This window comes from Sceloporus undulatus, chromosome 2, assembly GCF_019175285.1.
Source record: "Sceloporus undulatus isolate JIND9_A2432 ecotype Alabama chromosome 2, SceUnd_v1.1, whole genome shotgun sequence".
Taxonomy (NCBI): Eukaryota; Metazoa; Chordata; class Lepidosauria; order Squamata; family Phrynosomatidae; genus Sceloporus; species Sceloporus undulatus.
The window spans coordinates 139,881,757-139,909,596 of NC_056523.1; the positions used below are offsets into that span (position 1 = coordinate 139,881,757).

General features: G+C 40.2%; 1 protein-coding gene across 1 annotated transcript in view; it reads left to right on the forward strand.

Annotated features, from left to right (window-relative positions):
- HID1 (HID1 domain containing) overlaps positions 1-27,840 on the forward strand; it is a 73,563-nt gene that overhangs the window by 17,209 nt on the left and 28,514 nt on the right. Inside the window, exons 3-12 of the mRNA XM_042449946.1 lie at positions 4,439-4,609; positions 11,256-11,369; positions 17,958-18,064; positions 18,718-18,834; positions 21,142-21,364; positions 24,150-24,206; positions 24,296-24,436; positions 25,218-25,308; positions 26,995-27,146; positions 27,355-27,433. Coding sequence (XP_042305880.1) covers positions 4,439-4,609; positions 11,256-11,369; positions 17,958-18,064; positions 18,718-18,834; positions 21,142-21,364; positions 24,150-24,206; positions 24,296-24,436; positions 25,218-25,308; positions 26,995-27,146; positions 27,355-27,433 — 1,252 coding nt within the window. The remainder of the gene's footprint in view (positions 1-4,438; positions 4,610-11,255; positions 11,370-17,957; positions 18,065-18,717; positions 18,835-21,141; positions 21,365-24,149; positions 24,207-24,295; positions 24,437-25,217; positions 25,309-26,994; positions 27,147-27,354; positions 27,434-27,840) is intronic.

A 27,840-nucleotide genomic window follows, 5' to 3' on the forward strand; every position in this document is an offset into this window, starting at 1 on the left:
TGTCCATAGGAATGCAAAACTTTGTGGGTGTGGAGATGATGTGACAAGTTCAGTTTTAACTATGATCACTGGGGACAAAGCAAGTGTGTTTTCTAAAGTCAAGGTTAGTAGATAACCATTTGAATGATTATTAGGATGTATTGTGGAAGCCAAAAAGAAGATGTGATGAATTGGCCAAGAGAGCCCATATGAGGCTGGGAAGTTAGCTAGTGGTATAATGGGTGTAATGTGTCCAGACTAACATGGCTATGTTTTTGAATTCAACCACTAATACAGATTTTGATCACAGTTGAGGGGAATGTTTTAACATGCTATTTTGCAACAAAAGGTTGCTTTGAAGATGGTATTTATCATGAAAGTTAATTTGATGTTATTTGTAGCTGGAGGAGGAGGAAGTTGTGATTGTGCTCAGTGAGAAAATAGAATTCAGTAGTCCCAGTCAATACTGAGCTTGATGGAACAGTTGTTAATTTAAAGACAAGAAGAATCCTCAACATGGGAATCAGAGACTTGGTAATGTCATGTTCAGTTTGACAATTTATGATATCTTCTCCTGAGGAGAACTGAGCAGAAGCATGGTAGATGACCCTGGTAAATGTAAAGGCTCAGCATACTTCCTTAAACCATTTAATGGCCTTTCTGATTCTTGATCATATGAGTCTGCTGCAGAAACATCTATAAGTACTGTAACTGGAATCAAGATTCTTACAGTTGCTTTTCTCATCTTGCAGGCTAATTCTATCCAAGGCTGATTGCCATTGCTAATCCTTTTGAGATTTAACAATACTTTTGATGTTTGACTACCCTGCAGAGTTTTGGTGGCTTGACTCCATTTCCTTTTCTAGTTTACCATCAACCACAAGTGACAATGGATCACTTTCTATGCCTTGGTACTCTTTTATACTCTTGGAATTATCTTCCGACTACAGGGACCAGATCCCATCTGATCTAGGCAGCTAAGCAGGGTCACCCTGGTTAGCACATGGATGGGAGAATGTATGTCAGATGCTGTAGGCTATATTTCAGGGGAAGGAACTGGAAAAATCACCTATGAGTATTCCTTGCCTAAGAAACCACTGTGGTATTCATGGGGTCGCCATAAGCCAATGGGTGACTTAAAGGCACATAAACACATACATACAGATACTATGCATTCCACAGAAGTAATGATTTTTGCTTCTTCCAGTAAAAGCAAAAGAAGTTGGTACTCAAGCCTCTCTAACTGAAAAAGAGACACCTGTTTCTGTTTCTTATGTTGCAATAATGAGGTTAAAAGAAAATACAGGCCTATTAAAGAAAAGAGTGTTTCTTACTGATATTCAGCACCACTCCCTTATCATTGGCATTAGTATGCTTAGAATATTCTTCATGCCTTAATGCTCAGAGGCTGAAAAATCTGGAAAAAATTTTTAGTTCTTAGTACAACATAGTCTTGACAGAATGAAAGAATAACATTCTCCAAGGTAATGTGTATTGCACTGGTCGAGAGGGCATCCTGAATAAACTGGTTGAATCCCAACTTGGGTGTATCCAAACTGCAGAAATAAAGCTGTTTGACATAATTTTAACTATCATAACTCTATCTTACAGAATCCTAGGGCTTGTAATATGGCAAGGCACCAGAGCACTCTGATAGAGCAAGCTGAATACTTCACCAAATTACAAATTCCAGGATTTCACAGTTAAATGACAGTTAAAGTGGTGTCAAACTGCTTCATTTCTGCAGTGTAGAAGAGCTGTTAGTTATGCTTAGTAGAGATTACTGAAAATAGCATTTTACTATAAATATAGTATAAAATTATACTATAATATTTGGCATATTTATGAAATTTAAGCTATGAAAACCTTAATTTTGTGCACACAATACTGAATATACACTGTATTATATTATCTATTTATTTACTTATGGTATTTATACCTCGCCCTTCAGCCCTAAAGGCTCTCAGGGCGGCTTACAATTATTATTTTTAATAAGACGGTTCCCTGCCCTCAGGCTTACAATCTAAAAGACACAACACAAAAGGAGAAGGGATTGGTGGTGGGAAAGGGGATGAGGTCCAGTGGTTCTTCTCTCCCTCTGAGGCCTGGACCAAGGCAGATAGACTGGAGGGAAGGCTCTGCTTCTTCAGGCTAGCCCTGATGGAGCTAGGCCTGCCTGTCACTCCCACACAGGCTGGAAGATGACAGTTATGGAGGGAGGAGTCTCTTCCTTCAGGCTTGCCCTGATAGTAACTGGGCCTGCCTGGTCACTCCCTCGCAGGCCAGAGGTTGGCAGTTATGGAGGGAGGAGTCTCTTCCTTCAGGCTAGCCCTGATGGAGCTGGGCCTGCCTGGTCACTCCCTTGCAGGCCTGAAGATGACAGTTATGGAGGGAGTATTATAGGCCTGTGCTAGAGAAGTAGCTGCACATAGCTGCACCTGTGCTATCTTGCCATATGTATCTTAGTTTTTAGGATCTGAGAAGTAGGAAAAAGAAAAGCAGAAACAACAAATGTTGTGATAAATTTTTGTGATAAAATATTCTTTGAATTGAAACACTGGGCCAAAGCAGATCAGCAGCTTGGAGCGGCCTCTGGCCACCCCAGCCCCATTTGGCCCCCAATCAGCTGTGGTCTGCAGTGACCGGATGGCCCGCTCTGAAAGCAAGCCACTGCAATGGTCCCAAACAAGCCACTGGCAAGGAGCGCTTTTTCTGTGCTCCCTTTTCCAGCGACTTCTGATTGCTTTAAAGCAGTACGTTGTCTGCATGCCATGCTCCCCAAAGCAGCCAGAAGCCTCACCTTTTGGGCTGTGTGTTTCAGGCCATTTGTCTTGAGGACTAGCTTAGCACTGTATCTGGATATAAAGTTCAACTCAGCATCAAAAAATTGAGCATTTGATTTTTTTGTATTATAACACATAATGATCCTCTCCCCAGCTTGGTATTCTGCTCTTATGAAGATGGTACCAACCAATAGGTGTAGGTACACAACTGTATTTTGGATTTAAGTATTGCCCTTGTCTAACATATGCACAGGAATTATAATCCTCTAATTTTTACCTACACAGTTCCTGGAATTTTGAGGGAAACCTTGTTTTAAGCATTTCATACAGGACTAAGAATATATTGCATGTGAGTTTTTTCTGTGTTTTCCTCAGATCCAAATTTTCCACTGGAAAAAAATTGTATTTTTCATTCCCCCTCCCCTGGGCCTTCACATATGATTAACTTAAGTCATTTATTTCAGTGTCTCTACTTTGACCATTACTAAATCTGGGTCCCTGTCCTCCACTTCTCTGCTCATGTCCTGCAAACTCATGCCCTCTGATTGAGTCTACGCGTCTAGTATGTGGCCTTCCTCTCTTACTTCTGCCCGGCACCTTTCCTAGCATGATTGTCTTTTCTAATGACTCATGCCTTCTCATGATGAGGCCAAAGTATGACAGCCTCACCTGAGTCATCTTGGTTTCCAGGGAGAGTTCAGGCTTGATCTGTTCAAGGACCCATTTGTTTGTTTGTTTTTTGGCTGTCCATTTTATCCTCAAAACATTTCTCCAGCACCACGTCTAAGTGCATTAATTTTCTTCTTATCTGTTTTCTTCACTGTCCAGCTCTCACATCCATATATGGTGATGCGGAATAAAATGGCTTGTATGATTTCAACTTTAGTGCTTAGTTGTATATCTTTACTCCTTAGGATCTTTTCTAGTTCTTTTACAGCTGTCCTCCCTATTCTTAGTTTTCTTCTGATTTCTTGGCTGCAGTCTCTGTTCTGACCAATATTTGATCCAAGAAATCTTTTACTATTTTGATTCATTGTCTAGGCTGAATTCATATAGATCCCGTACAGACAGGCCAAAATAAAGCTGCTTCGGGTCACTTTGGAGGTATGCTGTTTAAATTATGTCTTCGTCCTAAGAGGCTGGAAGCTGCTGTGCCAAAGCCATGCTCCAGTCCTAAGGACTGGAGCGCAGCTTTAGTGTAGCTTCTGGCCTCTTAGGTTGCATTGTCATTTAAGCAGCATACCTCCAAAGTGACCCAAAGCAGCTTTAATTTGGTCTGTCTGTATGGGACCATAGCTCCTCTGTGGTCATTATTTTTGTTTTCTTTATTTCCAACAGTAAGCCTGCCTTTGCACTTTATTCCTTCACCTTCCTTCCAGTTGTCATTCCTGGGCTCATATTTGGAGATGGATCAATGTCTCACACTCATGTACACACACACATTTTCTAAGCTGTTACTTTCTGAAAAAAGGAAAGTTCCATCCAGAAAGATACTCATGATTTATTAAAAAAAAAAGAGTCCACTGACTCCACTAGCAATAAGAAATAATTGTACTAAGTAATAAGAAATGATATGACATGACAAAATTGGAATAAAGTACAAGGTGTGTTATTTGTGGCAGATAATGGTAACAGCACAATAGCAGCTCTTATTTTCTTTATCTGGTTTGTTCCAGGCAGTGGAAAAGCTGGTGCAGGGAGCTGAGAGTGGCTGTCATTCTGAGAAGGAAAAGCAAATTGTTCTGAATTGCAGCCGCCTTCTGACTCGCATCCTACCCTATATTTTTGAAGATCCTGACTGGAGAGGCTTTTTCTGGTCGACTGTTCCTGGAGCTGGACGAGGAGGGGTGTGTAATATACTGGATTATATTACTTTTTCAGGGATGTGTAGGAGATGCAGGTTGCAGCAGCTCTCATTAATCAAACAGTAATCAGTAGAATCTGAATATATTTTACTGCATGGTGGGAGCCCCATATCCTTGCCTGTGTATATCTGCACTATGTAATTTGGTTTGTTCTGGTCCACATGGAATTCTCCCATTTAGAAAGGGCATATATACTGTAACTTGCATGATGGGTGTTTTGATATAATGGGAAGGCTGATGTGGCAGGAATTTTTTTTGTCCAAGCTTGTTGCTTTTTACAATTCATTTTCTACCCAGAAGCAATGCACAATGGCAGAAGAAAGTTGTGGAGTCTCTCCAAAAAAGTTGAATGCCATCTCAAAATTCATTGTCTCATTAAATGAGAATTGGAGGGAGGAAATCTAAAGAATCAAGACTTGTACACTCCTAAAAAGAGGAATGAAATGTGCTTTTTGTTGGGTTCCAACCAATACCAGATACTGATTTTTTAAAATCATACTCAGCATCTGTCTTAGCTTACTCAGGCATTATTTTTGGTCTGCAATATTGGTGAGAAATGTCATGGACTGACTGCTATTGATCTGTGGTTTTAAGTCATGCTTATTCAGGACTACTAAAGTAGGGTATCAATAAATTAAATAGTTCAGTCAAACTATGGCCTGTTACAGACTGCCAAAATAAAGCTGCTTCGGGTCTCTTTGGAGGTATGCTATTTAAATGATGCATGGGTCCTAAGAGTCCGGAGGTCACGCCAAAGCCACACTCCATCTCTGAGCACTGCTTTGCTGCAGCTTCTGGATTCTTTGGATGCATGCATCATTAAAGTAGCATACCTCCAAAGAGACCCGAAGCAGCTTTATTTTGGCAGTCTGTAACAGGCCTATAAGTCACTTCATGTGTTATGAGATAGCAACTCTGTTTCCACACAATGTACAATTCCAACTTTCTGGAGTGGATATTCATGTTATATATGTGTTTACTGTATTGTCAGATGTTCTGTTAGTCTTTTGGATAAAGCAGTAGGCTTTCTAGCTCTTATCAGATTAAAAGACAGATGCTTCAGTCCAAGGACTCTTCTGCAGAAACTCAGGTGGGTTACAGACTGCCTATTTGGGGCGGGCTGTACCCGCCCCTTTCCCCGGTGTATCAGGGCCTCAGCTGCCAGAATAGCAGCCGCTGAGGCCCCGATCCGCCGCTTTTCAGGCTGCGGGGAAGTGGCAAAACGCCGCTTCCCTGCAGCCTGAAAAGGGGTGTCCTTGGGGCTTCAAGCCCCAAGGACACCCCGCAGCGGCGGGGAGGAGGAGAAAGGGGCCGCTTGGCCCCTTTCTCCCTTGCTTCGCTGGGTGCAGCCCGTCTGAAGGCTGTGCCCAGTGACGCAAAGCGTCGCCGAAAACCAGAAGGAGCTCCAAAATGGAGCTCCTTCCTGGTCCGCGCAAGGGCGCACTAGGTGCCCTGGACGGAGTGAGGACGTCATGTCCGCGCCGCCCCGTATAGAGGCGGTGCGGCGTGATGTCCTCATGGCGGCGGACGTCTGGAACGGCCGCCATTATTTTTTATGTGCGGAGCGCTATTAGGGTTAGGGGGTGCGGAAGCACCGCACCTCCCTAACCCTAGTACGCGCTCTGCGCGTACTTTAATGGCGGTGTGTAACCCGCCTCAGTTCTTGCACCAGCCACAACAGCTGATAATGAAATGGTAACTTGCTGCTTGTAGAACAGCCATACACTCTTCTCATTTGTACAACTGGAGCTGCTGCCTCATTGTGATCTCTTCCTATCCCCCCCTTAAACCCACCGCATTCCTTAGGGTTTTTAGTTTTTTGTTTTTCCTTTTCCTTTCTGGAGCTCTGCTGTTTGGATTAATTTAAAAGTAAAAATAAATAAAAAACAGTAAAAATAAAGATAATTACAGTGCTTGGGAATAGGGAGGGGGAGGAGGGTACAGTGACACCACATACCTGATGATTGCGCAACTGTCAGGGAGCAACATTTTGTACCGTGTGTTTCCCTTGTGAGTGAAAAGGGAAGAGTTGGGGACAGGGCAGTTACAGGTCAGAGACATCGTAATGCAATGAGTATGTCAAAGGTACTTTTTCCCCTAGTAAAATCATGGTTTAAAAGCTGAGTGCAGTAAAGTCCCAAGTCTCGGGAATTCTAGGTAATTCTAGGGCACTAAGAGCACAGCTTGTGGTCTGCACGACACTTCTCAATAGCCTACTCTGCATATTGACCCCATCTACTCATTTATTCTAAGAACTCAAAGGTTCTGTATCCCTAATAGTGCATTTTCTTGTTACATTTTTAATGGCTCACGTATTGTGAGTTTTAAACATTTGCCTGTAATTGCAACACAGCCTGTTCTGGTGTGAACTGATTGTCCAACTCTTGTTTCGCCTATTGCAAAGGTACAGTACAGTATGCTTTTTGAAGTAGACTATAGCCCTCTTCTCCACCTTCACCGGCTGCCTTTTCTTCTGTTTCAGTGCCATAGAATTAAATCTAGTATAGTTATGCGTGTAGTACAGGGGTAGGCAACCTTTTTGAGCCGGGGGCCGGTTGCTGTCCCTCAGACAACTGGGGGGCCGAAGCCAAAAAATAAATAATTAAATAATTTTTGAAAAATTAAATATATAAATAAACCAGAGAAATGTAGGACAAAATTTTCAAATAGAAGACACTTTTAAAAAAAATGGAGGACACGCAAAAAAATTTGCTGATTTTTTAAAAAATGTTAATATAAATGCATGTTTCTGAGGCTTCTATAGACAATTGCCCCCCAAGAGCCCCAGCGACATTCGCGGCAGGACCAGGCGGGGCCGGTCCCAAGCCTTGCTGGGCCACATCCGGCCGCGGGGCCGCAGGTTGCCTACCCCTGCTGTAGTAAAATAATTTGGGGAGTGTGTGTGCATTTGGCACTGTTCTTCCAGGAGCTTCTTCTGCACTTGCTCATTGAAATGAATTGGAGTTGTAAGAGCACAACTGTGCTTTTGTCTTATACTGTATTTGTTTATTTCAGTAGGTCTTCAGCTGGAGAAGTTCCTGCTTAAGGATTGCAAGCATATTCTACATAGAGTATTATCATACTATCAGTGCTTAAAACTTCTGTGTGGAATATTCTACTGCAGGATATGGCTCTGTTTTCAGCTCTGTCATTGTTAGCACAGGGCTGACGAAATACTTGATTGATGCCAAGAATTAACCAATTAATGCCTTCAGTTCTTAAGGTTCTATTTTTATTTTTCTCATTTAAAAGATGAATGGAAGTGTTTGCAGCCAACCTGTTTTCATCTCTGGTGTCTGTGCATGCCTTTGGGATGCTTTTATTGGTTGCTCTGATGTGGCACTAGACAACGTCAGATCAATGCTGGTCATTATTGTAGTCCAGCCTGCTTGCCATGAGTGAAGGGCTCTGTGTCGTGCACAAGCTGATACAGGCCTGGCTGTCACAGATAAGCTGCTGTCTCACTTCTTGCAGAGGGGGAGGATCTGCAATCCAGCTTTCAGTGGCAGTGCTCTAGGCCTACAGATAAGACTTGTGGTTTCCTTGGAAACAGTAGCTCACTTGTGATTGAAGCATCAGAATCAAGATAAAAAGAATAGGACTTGATTTGAATGCCTGGAAGCACTTAGATTGCTCTGTGGAAAGCTGCTTGTTCAGCCCCAGCAAGCAGAGAACATCACCTCCCTGAGTAACCTATGCTTCTCCTCCCTGAGTAACCTATGCTTGTTTGTCGTAGTCTCTGTGCATCACACTTGAAGTTACATGCATTTTTAAAATTCATGCAATAGATATTGTTATGTACTTGAAGCCCAAGTTGTCTTGTTGGCCAGGAAGACATGAGCCATTTTTAAAGTCATTTTTGTTGTTGTTGCCCAGCTTGTATGAATTTTGCCCTGGATGGTGCTTTTATTACCCAAATGCATTGTTCCATGATGTAAACATCCCGTTTTTTCACATGGAAAATTTTATGAACTTAGATAATAGCCATAGTTTTTATATTTATCATATAGATTATGTGCTGCATGTTTTTCATTTGTACATACTTTGTGGTAAAACAAGCACTGGATTACTAGATAGGTAAGCATAAAAAGGAGGAAGGGAGGGAAAGGGAACAAGAAATTCAGCAGTACCTTTAAGATTAAGTGGTTTTTATTTTTGCCTGAACTTTTGTGGCTATAAACCCACTTTTTCAGATGCTTACAGTGTAGTAATAAATGCTTAGCTACAAAGCATTGGGAATTGTAGTTGTGGGATAGAATGTAGTAGGAGCCAGAAGGCTGCAAATCATGATCTTTGCTCTATATTTTTAAAGGAGATGCATATCTTTCAGATCTTTACAGTGTTCACGGTTGATGTGTGAAAGCATTATATTTGCTTACCAACATGACAATACCCCCAAACCAGTTATAGAACATTTGAACCTTCCTTGGCATGTAGTATGGAATTGAAATGTTGCTGCCCTTGAAAAAGGAATTTACAAAGGAAGACTAGAAAGAGAAACAGCTGAATAGAATTATATTCCCAGATTTCAGCTGATTAGCAGAGGTATGAACAAAGACAATGGCTTCATGACATACTACATATATTAATATAAAAGTCCTCACTACATATATTAATACAAAAGTCCTTACAGTCGGCTCGTCTTATACACAGATTTTTTTATACACAGATTCAAGCATCCACGGTTTGAAAATGTTAAAAAAAAAATTCAAATACCAAACCTTGATTTTCCATTTTTTATAAGGGAGATCATTTTGCTATGTCATTATATTTAATGGGACTTGAGCATCCATGGATTTTTTTATACATGGCGGATCTTGGAACCAAACCCAGCATATAACAAGGGTCCACAGTATTACAAAAATAATCTTTTCACAGAAAGATCTGGAATTTTGTAAGCAGATTTATTACTTTCACACATCAACACTAAGGTCTAAAACACACTGCAGAAATAATCCAGTTTGAAACCACTATACCTGCCCTGGCTCAGGGCTAGGGAATCCTGGGAATTGTAGTTTATTGTGACACCAGAGAAGGCTTAATGTCTCACAGAACTACAGTTCCCAGAATTCTCTAGCATTGAGCCAAGGCAGGTAAAGAGGTCTCAAAGTGGATTATTTCTGCAGTGTGTTTTTAACTGCCCAATGAAAAGATCTGAAAGACCTATATGTCCATATGGTGCTGCCCCTTGAAAATTTAGGGCAAGGGTCATTATTTGCATTCTTCTGGATCCTATTACATTCCATCCCACTACCAAAACTGTGTTTTATATGCTTTATACAGTTTATACAGTTTTAGCAGTACAGGTCTTAATGGGTTCTGCAGAGTACTGATCAGGATAAAAGTAATAGTGTGCTGTGTTATCTGACCCACTTCATAAGAAACAGGACAAGTTGTAAGACAAAATGAACATGTGCCTTCAAGGAGTTGGCACATGCATATCTTAGGTTAATAAAGGCCAGGTACAGATTCACTGGGGCCGCCTTTTCTTGCTGCATAGCAGCGCTGCAGCAACCAAATTGTGTGGTGCTGTTATGTGAGAAAAAGGACAGCTAAAAAGCGGCTCCTTTTTGCGCCTCTGTAAACAGCTGCCAGTGGTGTGAGCATGTTGCTGCTGCGCGGCTCCATTTGGATGCCACGCAGCAGTGCCATGATCGCGCGCGCTGTCTATTCAGTGCTGCATAGTGAGGATGCCCTCATCATGTGCGAGGGGGCGAGGGGTGTGTGGGCGGGGCACCCCTTGCACCTGACGAGGGCATCCTTCGGGGCCGATATGTACTGGGCCAAAGTCTCTGATAAAGAAGCTCCTTGTTACAGGGCTTTTTCAAGCTGATCCAGGACCTACTTTTTCCTCCTTGTCTTCTATCTGATTGAGTGTTTTGGTTTTTTTTAGTAGCTTTGGCATTGGAAGGATGGTGAAGGAAGCCTGGAGAAACACTGACTTTCAATGTCAGGCTGCAGTAGTGTGTCTGAAGTACACAATAAAAAGTTAAGTTGGGGAGGAATGGGATTCTACTGTAGCTGATCTTACTATTGGTCCTATTCTTATGTTATTTCTGCCTCTGGTACCAAATTTTCTGTTATAGCAGTAATGCCCATGAATACTTTGTTAACTGAGACACATCTCTTCTCATATTGTAACTGCCTTTTATTGGGGATGTTTTCGGTATATTTTCTTTTTCCTATTGTTTTGACATGTCCTTATGAAACCTGTTCCAACATACAGCAGTTTTCCTTTTGGTAAAAGAATGTCTCAGAAAAGCTTCTATAGATGAAGTATACATTTATAAGTGTTCTCCTGAACCATTCTCATAGCCATTTTGAGTTCAAGACCTCCATACAGCACAAAGGTTTGTGTGTAACATGTGGAAGAGGAAAAACAAAACTATAAAAATATTAGAGTGGGGTTGTGATATGTTGTGGCTTCCTATTTGTATATGTTGCCATCGTGCGTCTTTTTGCTTCAGAGCAAAATTCCTAGGATACATCTTTTACCTAACTTCTAATTATTTTTGTTCATATGTCTCTGGATGAAGCAACTAACAAATTTATTTTTCTCCCCTGATGTTGCTCTGCAATGACTGTTTAGGTTCAGGCAAAAATAATGTAATTTATTCATGATTTGCAGGGAGATGAAGATGATGAAAATGCTAGGCCACTAGCTGAGTCACTGCTTTTAGCCATTGCAGATTTGCTCTTCTGCCCAGAGTTTACTGTCCAGAGTCATCGAAAAAACAATGTGGTAAGTCACATATTCCATTGATTGTATTCTGACAGGTTTTTTTTTTATAAGCTCCTCTTCAGAATGCTAAGGATAAAGTGTTTAAATGTATAACAGACATTTCCATATGGCCCAGAGTACTCACTTCCCTTTCTGGATTAAGATGGAATCTTCAGTGAACAAAATGCTGGATGTCTTGGGCTGTATTCCCTACACTTCACAAAGATGTAAGGTGCTTGAATGACACAGTTGATTCAGTTTCTGCTTTGTTTTTCCAAATGCCATGCTAACTTTAGAATATCAAAGCCTAACTTGGGAGAAAATGCTGTGGGAAAGGTTACTAAGACCCTGTACAAATGAGCCATTTTGTACGTACTGCGTACGTACTAGGGTTGCCTGGGGGCATCTCTTTTAGATGCCTGCAACCCTAGTACGTACGGAGTACGTACAAAATGGCAGTGCCCTGTTCACATGGGCACCGCCATTTTGATGTAACGGCCGCGTCGCATCCAAACGGCGCAGCGTGGCATGGCCGCTATGTCATTGTGTCGCTGAAGGGCGCCTGTGGCGCCCTTTCAGTGCCACCGGAAGGAGCTCCAAAATGGAGCTCGAAATTCCTTGGCTTGTGTCGCTGGTGCAGCCTGTGGCAGCTGAGGCCCCGATCCGTCGGAGAAAGGGGCGGGTGCAGGCCGCCCCAAAGGGGCGGTCTGTACATCACCTTACTGGTCAGAAAAAGGGTCTGTCCTGCTTCTGTGCCTTTAACAGAAGTTAGCTATGTTTTTCACGGAACAGAGGTAAACTTTGTAACCTGCTAATTACAGCAAGTCAAACTGCTTTATAACAGTGACTACAGGAGCAGATTCAGAAACTGTCAATCATACGTGTTCTGTAGGATGATAATAACCTGCATATTTAGGATACATAGTTTAGAAGAGTAATTATTCTATTCATGTGTTGTGTGATTGACACATTGCTTGTAACTTGGCCAGTTACTTGGCAAATCCTTGGACTGGATGGCCCTAGTGGTCTCTTCCAACTCTATGATTCTATGATTCTAAGTCTGAAAGAAACCTAATGTTGGTCTAGAGAGGGCAAATCTAAATATTTTGAATTTGTATCTCTATTCAATAGTTTTGTTTTTGTTTTTGTTTTGGACACTGTTACAAATTGAAATTTTCACAAATGTTTGCATTAATTTCTCTCTCTATATATATATATAGAGTGTGTGTGTGTACTGGTGTTTTACATTGTGAGCCATTCTGAGGCTATTTTATATTTGAAGTCATCTTCAGGCCATTTGGTGAAAAGTGGAATAGAAATGCATTAAATAAATGAATACATTCCATAAGGGCTTAAGGAAAATGCCAGCCTAGTAACTGTGGTTTCTGTAAATGAACCTTACTGCTTGTGCTTTACAACCTTTGGTCTAGCTGGTCAAAGACTCTTGCGATCATCTTTACCATGGGTGGGAAAAGTGCAATTCTTGGGGCTCTTCTGAAGCCTCCTGAAGCCTACAGTCATCCCCATTAAAAAAAACCCCACAGATGATTTGGCTGAAAACCACTGTAAAATGCAGCAGTGCCCTCTAACCCTCCCACATACCTGAAAATAGCCCCCAAAACAAAAAATGACGCTGAAATTGAAGCTGGAAGTGATGTAACATTACATCTGGTTGCTTCAAGAATGATGGCAGAGGCACAGGGGCAAGAATAGCTCCCCCTATGCCTTAGCTGCCCACCCATTATCTGGACTGTTAGATTAGAAACTATACTTATTCATATGTTATTCTAAGCGCGTCTGGCAAAACTGTAGAGCTATTGCTTGCACAATAATGACTCATATTTATGTAGAGCTTAGTGTGACTAATGCTGAATCTGCCACCTGTATTTTTGTGTTTGATGTGATACACTTGGAAATACTAGTTTTCTACAAAGTCTTTCTACACAGACCTACAAATGTAAAGGCCTGTGGGGGGGCAGACTCCCCATATTTTTCCATGAAACTTTTTCCCCCAGAAAAATTAAAAATTGGGAAAAAGTTGTATTATATAATATTTTCTTCTAGAATACTGAATAAAATGTTTTGGATGAGGTGTTCCTATATTTACCCCCTGCCCCCAAATTATTTCCAAAATGTATGTAATAGGAAAGGTTTGTTTAAGACCATATATGTAGTATCTGATCAATGCAATTCCTTGTCTTGGGTTTTGTTTTCTCACTTCTTTTTGTGGGAATGAGTGATTTATGTCTGCTTGATGGGACTGAGAACCTGAGGAGACAAAGTAATTTTCTCTGCTTTACTTGTGTTGATGAGTTTTTTGAATTTATTTATTTATTTACTTGCCTACTCTTAATAAACTAGCAAAATCAAAAAGGTTCCTTACCTTTTAGAACCTTGTAGGTGCATTGTAAAAACAACAACAAAATATTTTTTTCAAAAAAAGATAGCTAATTTAATTATTAGTTGAATAAACTGTTTTTTTAAATACATCAAATAGGACAATGTCATGCCAAACAAGTGTATACATAATACATTTTATGTTCTTAAAATAACAAAGTGACTATCAAGGGTAGTAAAATCAGATTTTTTCATTTTTTTCAGTTTCATAAAATCACAATTTTTCCCCAATTAAAAAAGAGAGAGAATGGAAAGGCCCACTTCCCTTCAAAATTTCTGAAAATGTTACATCTCTCCAAAGTTTGAGCATAATGTTTTTTATTAAATAATCAACACTAAATCCAAAACAGTGTTGTTTAGTTTGTCTCTTGCTGTGCATTTTTATTTGCATTGACACTACATTGGTCCTGCTGCTCCATCCAGACGTAATGTTTGGCATGCTCTGCTAAATTAGAGAGTGTTTCTGACCCATGGCAGTTCTGTGCTTTTTTCATAAAGACCAAATTAGAGTTGCCTGGTACAGGCTGTCCAAGAGCATTGCTGGCAGGGTGGTCCGTTGCTGCTGGATGAGCCATAGCTGGGATGGTGACACTGTCCCTATTATTGTATCTCGTATCTTTCAACCATTATGTTAATTGTAGGGAAGATATCCTCTGTCATTATGTCTTGAAGAACAGAGGCTATGCACATTTTGTTTGATGGGCATTATTTTTAATTGAAGCATTTTATCATATATCCATTGAATAAATTGTCGAGGCATCTATACCGAGCTTCTCTTCCCAGAGTTTATGTTTCATGCAAAATAAAGCCTGAATTTTGTGCCCATAAACCTGGGCACTATAACAGTCTATTTTATCAAAACTTTTAACCCTCACCCACTCAGAGAGGACTTTTCAGACTTTGTTGCAGAATTCACACAAAACAAGATACTGTATACAACATTGTCACCTAAAAAGTTGTAAAAAAATGTTGCTGAGTTTCAGACATTTGCCATGCACATTTTTAAAGTACAAGCAAAAGATGGATGAGACAAAACAAAAAATCTGCCAACAGATCTATTGTTTTTGCCAGTGAATTACTTTAATGTCCTGGCCAGTGTAATGTCCTGGGACAAAAATGGTGCCATGCTGTTTTCTAGAAAGCCAGTAATCAAGAAGCAAAAATGACATATCCTGATTGTCAAAATGTTGGTCCTAGGGGAGGAAGGGGGACTAAGTTGGAATTATTAGTGGGGTCAGGAAGCAAAAGACATGTAAAATTAACCAAATAATTATAACCCAACAGTTAATGCACTAGGGTTCGCATGGTGTCGGGAATACCACAGAATCCACTCATTATTAGTTTTGTAAAAAAACCCCACCTGGATGAGCTCTAATGGAAAGTTTAAAAAATATATTAAACTGGTGCAATAGTGGTAGATTTCAAAAATATAGTCATGTTAGTCTGTAGAATCAGTACATAGAAAGATCTTGTAGCACCTTTGAGACTAACTGAAAGAAAGAAATTGCTACTTTATCTCAAATGCATCTGAGGAAGTAGACTGAAGTCTACGAAAGCTCATGCTGCCAATTTCTTTCTTTCAGTTAGTCTCAATGTTGCTATAAGATCTTTCTATGTACTTGTGCAACAGGTAGCTGACGTCCCCTATGTTGTGTTCCACAAGTGTTTTCTGTTTAAAATTTAGCAAATTTAAAGACTTTTATAAATGTATTACACTTTCCACAGCAGGGTATTTTAATGTTCCTGGGATATTGTTGTTTTGCTGGCAGTGGAACTGAAACTGTAGTTTTACTCTGTACACTATTTCCCATAGTAATTTTGCATAATTGCACACTAGCAGACTGAAAAGATAAAAATGTGCCTAGGTGCATAGTTACTTGAATGATGAATAAGGAGCACAACAGTGTAACAGGGAACTTAGTATAAGGTAGAAACTACACTTCTCTGGAAAGTGCCTTATGGTATAAAGTTAAACTGTCTTTTTGCACTAAGGGTGGAGGACAAACACATGTGCCCATCAGTGCTCACCATAATAGAACGAATTGCTCCACATATATGGAGGGACAGACATAAGTTTAATATGAGTTTGGTCACACATTGTATGGTGTTGTAAAACCAGGGACAGAGTGCAGTTTTAACTCTTCAGTCTATGGAGCAATTATTACTGTAGTGTAAAGAATGTATAATTTTTAATCTGTGGTCACAGTTGTTATGCCAACACATTAGTGCAAACAAACTCTTCTGACTGATACCAAGTTACACTCTTTTAGTGTACTGATATCAGGCTTATGTTTGAGAAAGATTTAAAAGAAGCTAAGTATGACCTTTTTGTGTAGTTTTTTGTTTGTTTGTTTGTTTCTGATAGCTTTACAAAGCTGATTTGTTTACCCCAAACTAGTCTTGAGTAGCAGAAATCAGTCAGGTATTGCCTGCAAGCAGAGATCACAACTGGTCCACTAGAAAACTACTTAGAAGTTGCACTCCTTTCCCATATGATGTGCTCTTCTCAGTGATGTCTTAGGGCCCAAACAGACAGGCCTAAATAACTCTGCTTCAGGTTACTTTGGAGGTATGCTGTTTAAATGACACACACATCTTAAAGAGGCCAGAAGCTGTGCTGTAGTCCTTAGTACTGGAGAATGGCTTTGGCATGGCTCCCAGTCTTTTAGGATGCATGCATCATTGAAACAGCATACCTCCAAAGTGACCCGAAGCAGCTTTATTTTGGCCTGTCTATTTGGCCCCATTTTTACAGCTTCTCAAAACTGTTGTCCTGCTTTTGTGCTGAGAACCTATGATTTGTGAAATTTACCATTATATAATGGAAGTTCAGAAGTGTTAGACAAGAGTTATAATGTGGATCTTTGTGTGCCAGGAAGAGGACAGCACGGAGAATGTGCTTAATTAAAACACTGAAAGAACTTGTTTTAATGATGCCAGACAACCTTGATTTGAGCACATTAATTTTGGGCCTCTTTTACCCAAGTAAAGTAAAAACACTGCTTTCAATGGTTGCTTGTCTTCACAAAATTAGTCCAAGTGATTTGCTTGGGGTTCAGAAAAAGGAATACAGCCGCCAAAAGACAAAACTGGAACAATACTAGATGGATATAAGAGTCTACATTAATGAAGTGGGATATAAAGAAAAGCTGCTCAAATGTTGACTTTGCTTTGCAGGGTTGATGGGAAAATGTTATAACTGGCCTTGAAAGCATAGCAAAGTAGTGGGATTGTGGAGAAAATACTATTGAACTGTGACTTTTTAGATAAAGAAGGTATATTAAGATTTAAGATGGCTAAAAATAACAGCAAGGTAGTCATACTGTTTCATCTATGCCCTTTGGGGGGGGATCTGTTAAAGAAGTGTGTGTCTGCTTGCACAACCCTAGTTGTACTGGATCTGAAAGGAAGCATGATCTGGTTCCATATTTCGACTAGAAGGACTAAGAATGATTGCGCTATGTGAGTTTGATGTGTGTGTGTGTTGTGTGTGTATGCAGTCTACTTTGAGGATCATTCGATTAAAAGACAGTATAATTCTTCTGAATAAATAAATATCTGGGAGTAGGTTGCATTCAGTTAGGTTCACAAAGATAAAACAAATTTCAGTATTGTTTACTGTAGTATAAATCTTCATAGGCAGAATGTACCTTATGACCTGCTTGCAGTGGTCACCTAAGTGGAAAATTAAAAAAATAGTTAAAACATTTTGATTAGTCTGTCTCTCTGTTACATAAAGTTACTGATAATATAGAAATGTTTACCTGTAATTTTCTTTCTTTCTTGATACACATGCAGGATATTCTTAGGGCTATATATTGGAATACGAGAAGCATTCTAGGGTCTTCACCCTTCCTCATTCATGGAATATTTGTATACGTAGCTCTATGTTAGCTTTTATTATATCTGGTTTTCTTTTTTACTGCAGAAAATCCACTAAATAGTAAAAAACTGAACAGCTGGACAAAGTCCTTTAGTGGCACTGGGAGTTTCCCATTCAGAAGCACTTTCTGTCTCTTCTGTCCTGATTGACTCTCAGATTCTCTTTTGTCTGCACAGGGGAACAATCACTTCATTAGGCCTTTAACCAGGTCTGTCATCCTATCCATGCAATCAAGTAGAAGGTCCACCAGTAGTCTCTGCTGGTGAAGCACCACATGTGTTCCTGAAGCCTCTGTGAGCATTACTTTTTATCCTTCCTTTCCTCTCCAGGACACAGCTGAGGATATCCATGCAATTGATAGCTGTGAATACATCTGGGAGGCTGGTGTTGGGTTTGCTCATTCCCCACAACCAAACTACATGCATGATCTAAACAGGTGAGACTATTAGAGAACAGGCAACAGAGAGGTGATTGCATGATTCAGATTCAGATTGGCTCTGTGCAAAAAAGTGAGGTTACCATTCCTCATTTGGACCATTCTGAATATGTGTGGAAATCTAGCTGATCAGATGCTAATGGGATCTAAGGCTAGGAAACATGACATTTTGAGACATAATTTCATGGAAGGGGATGCATTTGTTTCCTGTTCAAGTGTATGATTCTTGATAGAATATGAAAACCAAGGCATAATTAATTTATGAAATGACATGAGTTGACAATGCTAATGCAAGGGTGCTTGTTGAAGCTAGTTGCACTCTTGTGATTGGGATGGGGCCAAGCAGGAGGCACCATTTTAATAGCTGCATATTGTGAATTGGCAAATGTATTTGTGCCTCGTGGTTCCTGACAACTGGGGTAGGGGAACAGTTCTAGAAAAGCATTTTTTTGTTCAGGAGAAAAATTGGTAATGAGAGTGGTTAATTATAACGCTTGCATAAGTGCTTATTGGAAGAAAATTTGGAAAAATCTATTAGAACAGAAATGAGCACAAGTCTTAGTACAGTGGGGAAAACCCCAAACAAATAAACTTTATCTACTTGCAGATGTACTTTCTTTGTGTGTGTGTGTGTGCGTGTGTGTGTTTTTCAGGACAGAGCTCTTGAAACTCCTGCTGACTTGTTTCTCAGAGGTCATGTACCTGCCCCCCTCTGCAGACAGTAGCAATACTAATCCTTGGGTCCAGTTCTTTTGTTCTACTGAGAACAGGTGAGTCGATTGTGTCTGGAGGATGCTTCTGAGAAATTCTAGTTTAATCCAAACCTTTTATCTGTTCCTACCCTTCCCCATTTTTATAGTTCTTTCAAAACATGTTAATTTGTTTCCTGTTGTTTCCTGTTACTTCAATATTAGGGATGTGGTGGCTCAAGTGGTTAAGACACTGATTCTGTTGATTGCAAGATCGGCAGGTTGGCAGTTTGAGGCCCAGGTGCCGCATGTTGGGATGAGCTCCCATCACTAGTTCCAGCTTCTACCAACCTAGCAGTTCGAAAGCATGCAAATGCAAGTAGATAAATAGGTACCACTTTGGTGGGAAGGTAAACAGCATTCTATGCAGTCATGCTGCCCAGTGATCAGAGTAGTCTTTGACAACGCTGGCTCTTCGGCTTAGTAACGAAAATGAACACTGCCCCCCTATGGTTGGACACGACTTGATAACTTTGTCAATGGGGATTACCTTTACCTATACTTCACTATTGCTATCAGGGGATGCAGTGGCTCAGCGGTTAAGACACTGACTCTGACAATTGCAAGATCAGCTGGTTGACAGTTAAAGGTCCAACTGCTGCATGACGGAGTGAGGTCCCATCAGTAGTCCCAGCTTCTGTCAACCTAGCAGTTTGAAAGCATATAAAAGTGCAAGTAGATAAATAGGTACCACTTTGGTGGAAAGATAATAGCGTTCTGTGCAGTCATGCTTGTCACATGATCACAGAGTCATCTTTGACAACACTGGGTCTTCAGCTTAGTAATTAAGATGAGCACTGTCCTTTACATTTGGACATGACTTGACAACCTTGTCAAAGAGAAAACCTTTACCTTTACCTACTTCAGTGTAACTACTTTGAATGATAGGAGTTATTTATTTTGAATTCAAATTTTCCCTAGATAGTAGGCATATTGGAAACTGAAGTTCATTGTATTTCTGGAAAGCATTTTGACTGTTCTGACCAGTGTAGCTTGTTGTTCATCTGGTTTGTAATTCTAGATTCCTGGTGAATAATGCCTTCTGGTGTTAGTCCCTTTCTCTCAGAATGGCTTAATGCAGCACATTTTAACAGGATAGCTAACTGGATTTATTCCACTACCTTTCATATTTTTAAAAATCCTGTTTTGTTTTTCAGTAAGCCTTCTCAATGGTACCACCACACCATGAAATGGCCTTCCTTAGAGAGATCCATAGCATGCTTACATTATAATCTTTTTAATGACTGATGAAGTCCTTGCCCTTTCAAGATACTTTAAATATCACCTTATGATCCTTACAGTTTTTAATTTAATTTTATATTTTTATTGCTAACCATCCAGCAGGAATTGTTAACTAGACAACATACAAATGAAGCAAATAAAATAAATAATTCAATTGATATGATAAAAATTTATCACTGATAGTGTTTTGTGTGTATATTTAAAACATGAGCAAACATGTACAGCAAACCTTTGTTTCTAAATTAGTGTTAGAATTTATTAACTGAACTTAAATACATATGAGCTCAGATTCTTCAAAACTGACTTTATTTTTGGTAGAGCTGACTGTGTTATCTCCGGTCTAATGCAAGTAGTTTTACTCCTTTCTCCACATAATGGAAGAGAGCAGTGCCAGTGGAAAAAAGGAAGTAAGACAAGCAGCCTTCAAAGAAATGCATCTTATATATTTTGAGAATCTTTATTTTCCATGGAAGAGATAGGCTTGCAATGTTTGTTCTTCTGCTGTCAGTAAAAGAAAAAGAAAGCAGTGCAAGTGCTTGTGGTTTCCATGACAGGAGACACTTTGAAGGAAAAAATAAAATAACATGAAAGTGCACAGCATAAATGGATACTGTTTTGTTGATTGTTGTAAGTTACTTTGGGCAGATTACTATTGGAAAGGGATTGGGTATATTTTAAAGTACTTTGCATATTGCTGGCAACATCACAGTCACTCATACTCCATATTCTGCCAATTCTGTGGCTCTTACAAATGGGCCCACCTGCACAAAATGCCTGGAACATTCTAGATCTGAGCAAATATCTTTTGGAAGGTGTTTTGGGATATTACTCTATATATTAAAATAGTAGAAAGAAAACCCCAAAATAATCAGATGATATTGAAAAGAACTGCCTGTTCCTTTTCACTAACCCTTGTTGACTCTGAGGCATGTAAAAACATTATTTCCACTCTTTTGCACAATAGTGAATTGGCGCTAATGGAATGTATATCTTGTAGAAAGACTGCTTCTCTTTGGAAGGCTTGTAGCACTACCAAGAGGTGTTCCCCCCTGTGTATCTTTTTGAGCATGTTGGGTCCTCTTTCAGGCATGCACTACCACTGTTCACTTCCCTCTTGAATATCGTCTGTGCTTATGATCCAGTGGGCTATGGGATTCCTTATAACCACTTGCTCTTCTCGGACTACCGTGAACCCCTAGTGGAGCAGGCTGCCCAAGTCCTGATAGTCACATTGGACTATGACACTTCCACCAGTTCCAGTCCAACAGTAGATGGCACTACAACTGGCACAGTCATGGATGATGCTGATGTGAGTTGTACCCAGTTTTAGCTGTGTTGATAGTACTTGGGGATGGGAGGGTGATGGTCATGTTTGGCTTTCCTTTCCAGGTAATTTTGTAGGCCAGAACATAGTGTTCTAGTTTGCCATTACTTTCTGAATGTGTATATCATGAGACTGGGACCCAGACTCATACAGAGTCTAGTGGTCTGTCAGAGGCTTTTCTTTCCCCCAGGGGATTCAGAAGACCTAAAAGGTAGTAAAGATGACCTGGTGGCATATGGACAGCCTAAAGGGGTTTCCAGCAGACACACAGCCAGCAATTTTTAGCATAAAGTTTCTTGGAAGATTGAAAGCAAGTGCTTTAGTTAGGCTTGTTCTGAAATATGGCTTTTGAACCTAAGTCAAGACATGTATAAATGTAAACAGTTTGATGAGTGTTCATGAGCAAGAAAAGCCATACAATGATAACCTTAAAAAACTCAAGTTACCAAATCTTGTCTACTTCAAGCCTCATATTTCCTCAATTCAATCCATCTGGATTGGTTGGCCTTTTGGTGATGGCAACTTACCTCTCATAAAGTCAGCATACCAGTTACATATAGCTTAAATTTCTGAGTCTTCCTCAGAAGGCCCAGCTGTTTTAAAAGGGTTTTTAAGAAATAATATTCACTTGCTCTTTTGTTTGCATTCTTTCTTAAATATGCTATTACCTAGTCTATGTAGTTCCCTAGAACAGTTTACTTTTCCAGGTAAAATACATGGGATTTCTTGGGAGTAGCTTGAGGCAATGGGGATGTAAGTGGTAGGTGGGGAACAAAAACTGTTTAGTCCTTTCCTTATTGGCTGCTGTCATTTCAAAGTGATACCCTCCCAACAATTTAAATAGCTTCCCAAAAACAATAAAAGTACAGAATCCTACAGTTTCCTCGATCCTCTATTTAGTTCTCAAGCTGTGCTCAGTCTGAAGTTATCTGCAGCTTCATTGTTGAATAAAAGAAAAACCTTGGGGAAGTTGATTGTAGAACAGCATATACAATTAACATTCCATTTAACAAGTCTGAATATAGACAATAGTATTGATTAATTTGGGGAATGGCTGAGCATATGTTAATCTAAACTGGAAGCTCTCGCCAGACGGGAATCTTAGATTAAAAGGTAATAACGAGAACTAATGCTCCGTATGCGGTGGTGGTTGGGTGCCAAGCTCCATGTTGCAAACAAATGTATGTAGCAAAACTTTAGCAACCCCTACAAAGGGAAAGCATTTGGGAGAAGAACAGTTTAAAGTAAATAAACAGTGTGGGGAGGAGGTGTTGAATCTTTTTCCTACGTACTACTTTGTATTTCACCCAAAGTCCTAGACATGTTTTTATAAATATAGGAGAAAATTAAATGGAATTATTATGTTAATAGGAGGATATGTCCATCTTGTAATCATGGATCCATCACAGAGTGAATGCTATTGATAAGGAGGCTGTTGCTTTTGGGGCTGTACTGTATCTCCCCACTGCTCCCTTCTGTCCCACCAGAATCATTTTTAAAATCCTGAAAAAGTTTGGCTGGGATGGTTGGATTTTTCTGATGTCATTTCAGCCTGTTCATTGCTTGAGACCAATGTAACAAGTTGTAATGAATTTTTGACATGGACACTAGCATCCTGAGGTATATCTGCAGTCTCAGTTCTTTTTAATGCTAAACTAACTAGTTCTGAATACCTATCCTGCATTAATCTGTATGCTAACCAGTTCACTTTTGGCCTTTGCACACGATTATAGTTCCAGCAGCAGTGATTGTTTTGGTTTCCTCTGCTTTTCATCCTATCTGTATTGCATCCGGGATGGTACTCCATCCTTTCCAATGAGCAGAAGATGTAGTGATAAAAGAAGCATTTTAGTCAGGGAGGGGGGATCTGGCATTTCAGATATTTTGGACTTCCACTCCTACAGTCCCTTATCATTGGCTGTTGTGACTAGGGCTTCTGGGAGCTGAAATCTAAAATATGTGGATGACCAAATGTTCCCACCTCTGCTCTAGTCCTGTGAGGACTGATCTAATAGTACAGGTCTTTGCTGTACTGAAACACTTCTTTGGGGACTACCTAGCACTTAGTCTTTTGACTATAGGTGTTTTTACTTGTTAGTCCTGCAAAAGACTTATCCCAATTTATTTACTCTATTTAAGATTATTTAAACTCCTATGTACACTGACATAGAATAAATAATGCGCATAGTTTTGGCTCTAGAATTATCATAGACTTTTGCAACATCTGTAGGGACTAAAGAAAACATGGGAGCAAATTATGAAGCAGAGTATTGCTTGAGAGAAAATAAATACTGGTGAGCAGATGACGGAATAATTGTGTTGTATTACCACATAAGAATCTAGTCAGATCTTACCAAAGAGAGATTGCAGGTGGAGGCTGGCCAAAACAAGGAAACCCTTTTACATATTTCAAAAGAAGGTCAAGCTTTTTAATCATGAGGCAAACAGGAGGAGGAGTGAGAATTGTATTCTTTTTTGGAATATAAAATAGTGCTCCCATAAAAAGCAGGTTTCCCTACCCACTCAGAATTAAGCTATACACACTGAATTAGGACTTCACACTGTGTTTGTGTGCTTTGTGGACCGTGGATTATTGATAATGCTTTTTGCTAAGAAAGACTGAAAGTGGATTAGGTCTCAGTGCTTAGCATTTGACAGTTTGTAGTATTTTCTGATGAACATTTTGCAAAAAAGTGTCACTTGTTAGAGAATTCATATGTGCTTTTTTGATATGCTAAGAAACATTTACTCAATTTCCTTTTTGATGCAGCCTCCAGGACCAGACAATCTGTTTGTCAATTACTTATCTAGGATACACAGAGAAGAGGTAACATGCCATATTTTGCTTCTGACTGTTTATTGGTATAGCCTTATACCCCATGCTGTGTGTTCCACTTACACTTTCTGTCTTGTTAGGATTTCCAGTTCATTCTGAAGGGAGTGGCCCGCCTCCTCTCCAACCCTCTGCTCCAAACCTATCTGCCAAACTCTACCAAAAAGATCCAATTCCATCAAGAGCTTTTGGTTCTGTTCTGGAAGTTGTGTGATTTCAACAAGGTACTTGATGCTTATAAAATCAAAGGGAGAGATCAGCACCTGCTGAAGCAGAATGAGGGGGTAGGAATGGGAGAATCTAAAGTGTTTGTGAGATGACAGTTTCACCTGTGACTGGCTTAGAGTGGTAGCATTAAACAGAAGGCAGGGTGGTGATTCTAAAGAAAGAGGAATCATTTCATACACTAGTGTCTTTTTTTTTATATATATATTTTCCTGATGTCTTCTGGTATGCCATTTGACTTATCAGTGTTGGATTTGACCTCATCCTCACCCTTGTGTAGGTTCCACATGTCAGTCGTGCTGTATTGATATACATGTAAACTTCCATCTTAAAGCCACCTGTATGGAAAAGGTGTGCAAGGATGATGTTGTTGAGTCACTGATTTCCTTGTTCCAGTGAGAAATTACTTGCAGAACATTATTTTTGTTGCTCAAGACATTTTATATAAAAATAGGCATGGAACTAACAATGCAGTTCTGTACATGCTTCCTCGGAAGTAACATTGTTGAGTTCTGTGGGGGTGACTTCTTGGTAAGTATTTATAGAATGATTAAATCTTTCTTTTGTCTCACCAAACCTGCAACAGGCCTCCTCACAAAGCATAATTCAAAAACCTGAAGCCGTGGGAAAACCAGGTGATCTTGACATACTACTCACACATTGTGGAATGTGGCGCATCAGTGGAGCAAATTTACTTTATTTGGCTACTGAACTTGTTCAGACATTATAAAATAAAATAAAACTGTGCAAAGCAGTTGAATTATTTTCTCCTCTTTTCAGAAATTTCTCTTCTTTGTGCTGAAGAGTAGTGATGTTCTAGACATTCTGGTGCCAATTCTCTACTTCCTTAATGATGCCAGAGCAGATCAATGTAAGTTTGTCTTTTTTCTGAAACATGTTTGTTTAGTATCTTAGGCACTCATTTTAGTTGGATGTCTCCTCTTTCTGCAGCTGACTCCTTAGATGTAGGCAAAGTCAGACAACATCACCTGAAAGATTGCTCTCATAGAGAGAACTTGAAGTCAGAAATTTGAAATTTGCATTCAAATAGGTTCCATAATAAAGAGCCTTTCCCTGTTGCTGTTATTGTTATGTGCTTTTAAGTGAACTCATATTGATCTTATCATAGTGTTTTCCAGACTACATTTATTCAGAAGAGGTTTGCCATTGCTTTTGTCATGGGCTGAAAGAGTGTGACTAGTCCAAGGTCACCCACTGGGTTTTCATGGATTCGAATCCTGATCTCCCACGGTCCTAGTCCAACACTCAAACCTCTCCACTACTCTTGGTCTTTTCCTGCTAATATAGGTAAAATTGTTTGTGATTTCAAATGCTATGTCTCAGTACTACTCAGGGGATGGTTGCGATTTGGGAACTGCTAAGGTGCTGCCAGAAAATCAAAGATGAACATTTTGGGATAAATCCGCGATGGTTAGAATCATAGAGTTGGAAGAGATCACAAGGGCCATCCAGTCCAACCCCTTGCCATGCAGGAAATCTCAATCAAAGCATCCCCGAAAGATGCCCATCCAGCCTCTGTTTAAAGACCTCTAAGGAAGAAGACTCCACCACACTCCGAGGAGTGTGTTCCACTGTCGAACAGCCCTTACTGTCAGGAAGTTCCTCCTAATGTTGAGGTGGAATCTCTCTTCCTGTAGCTTGCATCCATTGTTCCAGGCCCTGTTCTCTGGAGCAGCAGAAAACAAGCTTGCTCCCTCTTCAATATGACATCCCTTCAAATATTTAAACAGGGCTGTCATATCACCTATTAACCTTCTCTTCTCCAGGCTAAACATCCCCAGCTCCCTAAATCATTCCTCACAGGACATGGTTTCCAGACCCTTCACCATTTTAGTCACCCTATGAGGAACGGCTTAGGGAGCTGGGGATGTCTAGCCTGCTGCTCCAGAGACTAGGACCCAAAGCAATGGATGCAAGCTACAGGAAAAGAGATTCCACCTCAACATTAGGAGGAATTTCCTGACAGTAAGGGCTGTTTGACAGTGGAACACACTCTCCCTTGGATTGTAGTGGTGTTTCCTTCCTTAGAGGTCTTTAAATAGAGGCTGGATGGCCATCTGTTGGGGATGCTTTGATTGAGATTTCCTGCATGGCAGGGGGTTGGACTGGATGGCCCTTGCGGTCTCTTCCAACTCTTATGATTCTGCGATTTTATCATTCTTTGATAAAGCACTGTATGAGATAAGGAAAAGCAACAGATACATGGATGTGCTGTCACAATTAATTTGGTCCCCGAGTTCCCTTTTCATTGTAGGGAGCACATTCACAGCCCTACTTATAGTGACAATGAAAAGACACATGTTACCATTTGACATAAAACTTTTTTGGGGAGTGTCAAGCAGAAACATACTGGTAGTTCAGTTGATTTCTTATGTTTCTTCATGAGGTACTGCATTAAATAGCAATAGGAGCCCTGTGTAGAAACTTCCTCTACATTCTGTCCTCCCTTTCTAATCTTGCTTTGTTTGTAACTTTTGGGTTGTTTCTGCTGGTCTGTTGAATGAATTAATTTCTGTACTGTTTCCCCTTACTATAGCTCGTGTTGGTCTAATGCATATTGGTGTCTTCATTCTATTGCTACTGAGTGGGGAGAGGAATTTTGGGGTTCGCCTGAACAAGCCATATTCTGTGCGAGTACCAATGGACATCCCTGTGTTCACAGGAACACATGCAGATCTTCTTATCATTGTGAGTGCAACAGTTGCTTCTGTTTTTTAAATCAGGGAGGGTCCATTTTGGGAGAGCTGGGACATAAATGACTTGACCTGAATAATATCAAGTTTTATACTTGCTCTTCAGTGATGATGACCACCACCACAGTAGTAGCATGATCTCTGTATCTGCTCTTGTTCACACTGTCATTCTAATTCTAATCTAATTCTAATTCCATACCCAGGTCTTTCACAAGATTATCACTAGTGGGCACCAGCGACTGCAGCCCCTTTTTGATTGCCTTCTCACCATTATTGTGAATGGTAAGCTATCTGAACTGTTCTGACACTGATCTAATTACTTTGATTTGTATTTCAACCACTGTTTTGTCAAAATCGAAGAACAAGTAGTGTACCAGTTTTTTCCTGGGGACCTTGTGTAAGTGTTTTTGTTTAAACAGGCCTTTTGAGATCTGGCAGGCTTGGTTTTATTGGGGGATGAAGAAGCCTGAAGAAGAAGAAGAAGAGCCCTCCCTCCGGTCCATCTGCCTTGGTCCATGCCTCAGAGGGAGAGAAGAATGCTGGACCTGATCCCCTGCCCCCCTGACCATTCCCTTCTCCTTTTTGTGTTGTGTCTTTTAGATTGTAAGCCTGAGGGCAGGGAACTGTCTATTATCCCCACTGTTGTAAACCGCTTGGATTCCCAGTGATTGGGCGGTATATAAATAGAT